General features: G+C 50.3%; 1 protein-coding gene across 1 annotated transcript in view; it reads right to left on the minus strand.

Annotated features, from left to right (window-relative positions):
• Nucleotides 1–1,638: 1,638 nt before the first annotated feature.
• KCNC4 (potassium voltage-gated channel subfamily C member 4) overlaps nucleotides 1,639–8,600 on the minus strand; it is a 54,061-nt gene continuing 47,099 nt past the window's right edge. Inside the window, exon 4 of the mRNA XM_024212218.2 lies at nucleotides 1,639–1,721. Coding sequence (XP_024067986.1) covers nucleotides 1,702–1,721 — 20 coding nt within the window. The 3' untranslated portion in view covers nucleotides 1,639–1,701. The remainder of the gene's footprint in view (nucleotides 1,722–8,600) is intronic.

Consider the following 8,600-nt stretch of genomic DNA (forward strand, 5'->3'; position numbering starts at 1 on the left):
CAGTGGCCAATGCCAGGTGCCCCAGAAGGAGTGAACCTAACAGGCAATGATCAAGTGATCTCGCTCCTGCCATCCATCTCCACCCTCTGACAAACAGAGGCTAGGGACACCATTCCTTACCCATCCTGGCTAATAGCCATTAATGGACTTAACCTCCATGAATGTATCCAGTTCTCTTTTAAATGCTGTTATAGTCCTAGCCTTCACAACTTCCTCAAGCAAGGAGTTCCACAAGTTGACTGTGCGCTGTGTGAAGAAGAACTTCCTTTTATTTGTTTTAAACCTGCTGCCCATTAATTTCATTTGGTGGCTCCTAGTTCTTGTATTATGGGAATAAGTAAATAACTTTTTCTTATCTACTTTCTCCACATCACTCGTGATATAGTGCTGTCTTCCTGAATCTGCAGGCAGCCTGACAACAGCTCAGTGAGGTGTGAACAATTCCATTCCTTGCAAGAGGTTGTTAACTCTGAAACCTAAAGATGGCATTTAAAAGGTCAACATTACTAACTATTTCCCTGCTAATCATCTTTACAGAAAGAGCCAGTATGTGTTCTTCTACAATCTCGTGCTGTCAAGTAGGGACATTCATATTAAAAACAAAGAACACATAAAACCAGGAATCATTTAAATGAAGCTGCCATGGAATTTCCAGTCTGCTGCACCGAGAGCACTGTGGAACCCAGGTGTCCTGAGGCAGAATCCAGTGACCCTGTCACAGAGTCCAGGGACCTGGACACAGAACGTGGGGGCCTGTACTGTAGAATAGAGGCCCAGGGTGTTGCAGGGTTATACAGAGTCTTGGCTGCAGTTTATAGGTGCAGTGGGTTTGGCCAATAACCAGATGATTCAGCGAGCTTGCGCAAAGGAAATGCAGAGGTAGTGACACGTACAAGAACCAAATTTCAGCTCCCAGATCTCTTTATTAGAACTCTAGTACTGCTTGACAGGAAGAGGCGTGTGTACAGCATATAAGGTAATGGGATTAGTATTGCCTTGGTCACAGAGATATGTAACAGCATTAGAAAGAAGCTAGCCATATCAGGCCAGCCGGTCCACCTGATCTCTGCTATTGCACGCAGTCATTGGCTACTCTAGTATTGCAACTTGGACTTCTTGGAGGCTTCTCCACCCCACCCCCATGCACCTCAGGAGCCATTGTCCAATGGGTCCCAAACCAATCCCAGGAGCAGCCTCTTTTAGAGAAGGAATCTGTACATTGGAGGAGGCTGGAGCAAACGTCACAGAGTCTAAAAATAATAATTAAAAAAAAATAGTCCACAGCTACCGCTCGGCGGATGAACACGGTGAGAGCACAGATGGTGCCTGCAACAGGGCGTCTGTGATGAGCAGCTGATGCCCAGCGATGGTCGTCTGCAGCGAGATCCGGGCGCCGTCTAAGTTACTACAGCAGAACGACAGCAATCACGCCGGCCAACGGGTCAGTCAACAAGTGACGGGGAGCGAGTAGGGTTCATTGGAACAGTCAGACAGCACGGGAGTCGTTAATGGCGTCGTCAGTGGGGGCAGGGCGGGGCGAGGACCGTGGTACACATCAGACAGACGGTCGTACGACACATGCACAACAAGCAAGGTTACAGCGCGGCGGGAGAATCCGGTCTCGTCCCCCTCTTCCCTCGCCTGCCCTGGGTACATTTAGACCTGGCAAATGGTCTGAGCAAATCCCAGCTTCCAAGGGAGTCAGAGGGGATTCGACAGTCCTGCAAAAACAAGGATTTTCAGAGTCTTTCACAGCAAAAAGATCTTTGCCCGTGCGGCTGAGAGCAGGCAAACATGGCCCCACTAACTCATCTTTTGTTCTCTCTGCCTGCCAGCGCATGACCAAAGCTTTAAGAGAAGGTGATGACCTCGGCTTGGGGATAATTAGAAGAGAGGACATCTTTGCAGCTCTCTGCGTTTAAAGGACACAGGCATTAAACACACCATGGTACGTTTTCTCCTCTCAGCACTTCCTGCTCAGGGACTTAAATAAAATAAATAATAAATAAATAGAGACAGAAGGAGATCCGTGTGCCGTGTGGATCCAGAGACAGGGATGCTTTGAAAGGATGATTCATTCAGCTTTCTAAAGCCTGGGTAACACTGAAGCCGCCCAGACAGAACATATGGTAGTTTGGGTGAGTCAGAGGGAGAAGGCTTAGGCTAAATGAAGGGCTGACATCACCCAGGATGGGCACCCCGGAGGCTGGGTACAGTACAATCACTCTGCAGTTAGAGTCCCACCCCCAGCTGAGCATCCCTGGGCACTGGATGAGCCTCACCCTGGCTGGCACTCAGAAGAGCAGTGGTTTTTAACCTTTTCATAGAATATCAGGGTTGGAAGGTACCTCAGGAGGTCATCTAGTCCAACCCCCTGCTTAAAGCAGGACCAATCCTCAACTAAATCATCCCAGCCAGGGCTTTGTCAAGCTGGACCTTAAAAACCTTTAAGGATGGAGATTCCACCACCTCCCTAGGTAACCCATTCCAGTGCTTCACCACCCTCCTAGTGAAAAAGTTTTTCCTAATATCCAACCTCGACCTCCCCAACTGCAACCTGAGACCATTACTCCTTGTTCTGTCATTTGGTACCACTGAGAACAGTCTAGATCAGGGGTCGGCAACCTATGGCACGCGTGCCAAAGACGGCACGCGAGCCGATTTTTAATGGCACGCTGCTGCCTGCCGGGGTCCCGCTCAGCCCGCTGTCGAACCCCGGCAACGGGCTGAGCCGGACCCCGGCAGGCAGCAGCGTGCCTTTAAAAATCCTGCCCGACCCAGCCCGCTCTTCTCTGCCCCCCGCCTACCGTTCTCTCCGGCGGGGGCAGGGGGCAGAAGCAAGCTTGGTCCTGCCAGCTGCTGCTGTACGGCAGGCTCCGCCGGCAGCCAAGCTTCCCCCTCCCCCGCCTCTTCCCCCAGCATGCTGCGTGGAGCCCCGCCTCCTCTCCCTCCCTGCCGCCGATGGCCCTTGCGAGGGAGGGGAGAAGAGCAGCCCCAGCGCCCTCACTGCTCAGACCAGTAAGGAGACGGAGAAGAGGCAGGGGGGTAGGAGCGGGGCGTATCCCTCCAGCCCCCTGCCGTGAGCCACTCAGGGGGCAGGGAGCACCCCCCTGATCCCAGCCCACCCCCGCAGCCCTCTGCCCTGACCCCTGCATCCCCCTTGCACCCCAGCTCCCTGCATCCCCCCCATGACCCTATCCCTGACTCCTGCACCCTCCACACATACCCAGCCCCCCCACATCCCATGCCCTGACTCTTGCACCCCCCACATCCCCACCCCCCATCCTGAGCACCAGGCCGGCATCGGGCTAAGCGGGGCCAGCAGCCGGGACTCTGGCTGGCAGGTGCCAGTGGATGGAACCCCAGACCGGCAGCGGGCTGAGCTGCTCAGCCCGCTGCTGGTCTGGGGTGCCGGCCCTGCTCAGCCCACCACCGGTCTGGGGTCCCGGCCCCACTCAGCCCGCTGCCGGTCTGGGGTTCTGGCTGCCGGCCTGGGGTTCTGGCTGCCGGCCCCTTGCCAGCTGGGGTCCCAGCCGCCGGCCCCACTCAGCCCGCTGCCAACCTGGGGTTCTGGCTGCCAGTCCCTTGCCAGCCGGGATTCCAGCCACAGGCCCCGCTCAGCCTGCTGCTGGCCTAGCGGAACGGAACCCCAGACTGGCAGGGGCTGAGCAGGCCGGCGGCTTAAGATCAGCATTTTAATTTAATTTTAAATGAAGCTTCTTAAACATTTTGAAAACCTTGTTTACTTTACATACAACAGTAGTTTAGTTATATTATTTATAGACTTATAGAGAGAGACCTTCTAAAAAAATGTTAAAATGTATTACCGGCACGCGAAACCTTAAATTAAAGTGAATAAATGAAGACTTGGCACACCACTTCTGAAAGGTTGCCGACCCCTGGTCTAGATCCATCCTCTTTGGAACTCCCCCTTCAGGTAGTTGAAAGCAGCTATCAAATCCCCCCTCATTCTTCTCTTCTGCAGACTACAAATCCCAGTTCCCTCAGCCTCTCCTCATAAGTCATGTGCTCCAGTCCCCTAATCATTTTTGTTGCCCTCTGCTGGACTCTTTCCAATTTTTCCACATCCTTCTTGTAGTGTGGGGCCCAAAACTGGATGCAATACTCCAGATGAGGCCTCACCAATGGTGAATAGAGGGGGAATGATCATGTCCCTCAATCTGCTAGCAATGCTCCTACTTCTACAGCCCAAAATGCTGTTAGCCTTCTTGGCAACAAGGGCACACTGTTGACTCATATCCAGCTTCTCATTCACGATAACCCCTAGGTCCTTTTCTGCAGAACTGCTGCCTAGCCACTCGGCCCCAGTCTGTAGCAGTGCATGGGATTCTTCCTTCCTAAGGACTCTGCACTTGTCCTTGTTCAACCTCAGATTTCTTTTGGCCCAATCCTCCAATTTGGCTAGGTCCCTCTGTATCCTATCCCTACCCTCCAGCGTATCTACCACTCCTCCCAGTTTAGTGTCATCTGCAAACTTGCTGAGGGTCCAGTCCACACCATCCTCCAGATCATTAATGAAGATATTGAACAAAACTGGCCCCAGGACCAACCCCTGGGCACTCCGCTTGATACCGGCTGCCAACTGGACATGGAGCCATTGATCACTACCCGTTAAGCCCGATGATCTAGCCAGCTTTCTATCCACCTTATAGTCCATTCATCCAGCCCATACTTCTTTAGCTTGCTGGCAAGAATACTGTGACCCCCATATTGCTACAACTAGTTTGGGGACCTCAGTCCCAACTAGCCATGAAGAAAGATGAGGTAGCTGATAGCCGTTTGCAGCCCCCAGGTTGCGATCCCATGCTACAGAGTACCATCACCCCTCACGGCGCTCCCTTAGGGCTGGCCACATGAGAACCCTTACCTTGGCTAAGAATGCCTGGGGCCAGATAGGGTACCACTCCAGCCATGAGCCTGCATGGACCCCAGGATTGTACATGCCCCTCTAGGGCTATGTTTCTACTGACAACTCCCTGCATCATCCCACTGCCTGGGCTCAGATCCCAGCTGCCCCCGAGTTCACATCAGGCTGAGTGGAGCTGGTAAATAGCTGGCAATCTCCTGGGGCCCTTACCTAGCTAGTTAGGTGCAGGGAGCCCATATGAGATTTGAGAAAAGAAGTTGCTATTGATTGTAGTCAGGAAATGCAACAAGGGAACAGATCCTGCAGGAGACCAAAGCTATCAAGGCCCCTGCTTATATGATCCTAGTTAATAAACTGACCAAAATGACTAACAGCATAATGGGAGTACGATTCTTTTAGAAAAGAGCCTTCACTTTAACATAAAGCTCGCATATTTCCTTAACAGGATGTTTAAGAAACATAGTCCTTCCTAGGTCATCAATACAGCACACTCCGAAATCACTCCAGACCCCTCATTGCCACAGAATACACTTGACACTCCATGCATATTTGGGACCGGATGCTGAGGGAACCCACCATGGGACAGATTCTGTTCCCATCTATGCTGGTGTAAGCTAGAGTAACTCCACTGAAGTGAGCAGAGCCACATTGACACTGGTGGAAATAAGATCAGAATCCAGCCCTGTGATCTTTGAGGCTTTTTTTCTCCTCAGCAGGGTAGTGTTATTGCCATGGGAAAGGTGGGATTATCCACAGACGGGCCAGATCCTGATCATAGAAGATTAGGGTTGGAAGGGACCTCAGGAGGTCATCAAGTCCAACCCCCTGCTCAAAGCAAGACCAACACCAACTAAATCATCCCAGCTAGGGCTTTGTCAAGCCAGGCCTTAAAAACCTCTAAGGATGGAGATTCCACCACCTCCCTAGGTAACCCATTCCAGTGCTTCACCACCCTCCTAGTGAAATAGTGTTTCCTAATATCCAACCTAGACCTCCCCCACTGCAACTTGAGACCATTGCTCCTTGTTCTCTCATCTGCCACCATTGAGAACAGCCTAGCTCCAACCTCTTTGGAACCCCCCTTCAGGTAGTTGAAGGTTGCTATCAAATCCCCCCTCACTCTTCTCTTCTGCAGACTAAATAACCCCAGTTCCCTCAGCCTCTCCTCAGAAGTCATGTTCCCCAGACCCCTAATCATTTTCGTTGTCCTCTGCTGGACTCTCTCCAATTTGTCCACATCTCTTTTTGATCTCTTACACCGACGTAAATCCAAACTCAATGGACTTCCACGGAGTTATGCCAGATCAGACTTTGTCCTGAGAATTTGTCACTTTTCCCACTGCCTGATCTGCACAGCACAGGATGGTATATTCAATCAGATAGGGAGCGTGTTTTCATTGCATTAGTCTCCTTCTACTACCCTGCCTTCTTCGGTACTTAAACACCAAAAGATTGACGCTCCAATTCAGCAGAGCTCAAGTGCAGGCTCACTTTTAAGCATGTAACTGTCCTATTGGAGTCATGGGGACTACTCACACTCTTGAAGTAAGTGCTTTAAACCCAGCTCCTGAATAGTCATTGGCCCCTAACTTCCATTGATTTCAATGAAGTTAGGAGCTTGAATACCATTGAAGATGTGGGCTTAGGACCTGAAAGAACATCTTGTACTCCCGGGGGGAGGGGGGAAAGGGGAGAAATACTGGGACCAGGAGGCTGGGCTCCCAATAGGGTTGCCAATTTTGGTCGGATGTATTCCTGGAGATTTGATCACATGACATGATCTTTAATTCCTGGAGACTCCAGGCCAATCCTGAAGGGTTGGCGAACTTAGCTCCCTAAGAAGCTCCAGCTAGTCAGGGAAGTGTTTAATGTATCATAGAGGTGGGATCCAAGTTTTCCAGATGTTCCTGGCATTCTGAGATCTGGGGGGGTCGGATTAGGCTGAATACTGAGAAAGGAGCATGCGCAAACTCCGCTTTTGGGTCTTGGGGATGTTTGGATCCAGCTCAAGTACATAATGCAACTATGACTGCCCCATGCACTATATGTGAACAATGCATTGGAAAGAGGCATGAATGAGATCTACGCATTCAAAACAGCTTCAGAACAGTTATCAAGTAGCCAACCCCTGGCCGGGTACTTGTGACAAACACATGAACACGACCTCAGACTAGGTCAGTGTGATGAAACAAAAATGGACCGTGGATCCTTCCTCAGCGCCAGCTGCTGTGCAGAATGGCAGGTGCAGTGTCACTGAGCAGCCACCTTTCCCATATTAATCACTGTCCATCTGATTACATTCTTGCTTTCCCCAGGGTGCAGGGTAGGAATGTACAAAGGCTGTCTTCGCCCTGGTGGTCACTGCGGGAAAGGCAGCTACAGTGGGAAATGACTATGACCCCTGTTAACTCACATCCTGGGAGGAGAGTGGAGCTGGCCCCACTTGTGTGGGTGAGAAGGCAACATTCAACCATAGAAATGAATGGTATGTCCCTGCCCACAAGTGGCTTTCCGGAGGGGAAGGAAGGAAGGCCCAGTAAGTAGGGCATTCAGAATACTGCTTTGCCACACATCCCTCGGGCAAATCGCTCAGGCCCAGATTTTTAAAGGTATTTAGGCACCTAACTCCCATTGATTTCTGGAGGAGATGGGAGTGAGGGGCCAGTGACAAGGCCAGGCTCTGCCCCAGGGCACAAGCCTCTACCTGCTCCCCCATGGAGGCCCCCTTTCAGTGGGAGTTATGTATTAGAATTAATGCCAGTCAACATGGGTTTATGGAAAATAAATCCTGTCCAACTAACTGGTAATCTCATCAAAAGACATATCATGTACTATACTTAGACTTCTGTAAGGCATTTGACTTGGTACCGCATGACATTTTGATTAACAAAACTAGAATGATATAAAATTAACATGGCACATATTAAATGGCCTCAATTGCAAATGAGGAATTATTGAGTAGATGTGTTTCTAGTGGGGACCTATTCTTGGCCCTACGCTAGTTAACATTTTTATCAGCGATTGCAGAGAAAACATAAAACCATCACTGATAAAGTCTGCAGAGGGCACAAAACTTGGCAGAGTGGTAAATAATGAAGATCACAGGTTACGGACACACAGTGATCTGGAACACTTGGTAAACTGGGCATAAGCAAACAATCTGTGTTTTAATACAGCAAAATGTAACTGTGTACATCTAGGAGCAAAGACTGTAGGTCCTACTTTCAGGATGACGGATTCTATCCTGGGAAGCAGTGACTCTGAAAAAGATTTGGGGATCGTGGTGGATAATCAGTTGAACAGAAGCTCCCAGTGAGATGCTGTGGCCAAAAGAGCTAATGTAATCCTTGGATGCATTCATAGGGGAATCTGATGTAGGAGTAAAGAGATTACTTGACCTCTGTATTTGGCACTAGTGCGACCATTGCTGGAATCCTGTGTCCAGTTCTGGTGCCCACAATTCAAGAAGCTGTTGATAAATTGGAGAGGGGTCAGAGAAGAGCCACAAGAATGATGAAAGGATTAGAAAACCTGCCTTATAGCGAGAGACTCAAAGAGCTCAATCTATTTAGTTCAACAAAGAGACAGTTAAGGGGAGACTTGATTACTGTCTATAAGTACCTACATTGGGAACAAATATTGAATAATGGCAGGGCCGGCTCCAGGCACCAGCCCACCAAGCTGGTGCTTGGGGCGGCACCTGGAGGGGGGC

The sequence above is a fragment of the Terrapene carolina genome, unplaced genomic scaffold (genome assembly GCF_002925995.2).
Source record: "Terrapene carolina triunguis isolate 2854851 unplaced genomic scaffold, T_m_triunguis-2.0 Scaffold552, whole genome shotgun sequence".
NCBI lineage: Eukaryota > Metazoa > Chordata > Testudines > Emydidae > Terrapene > Terrapene triunguis.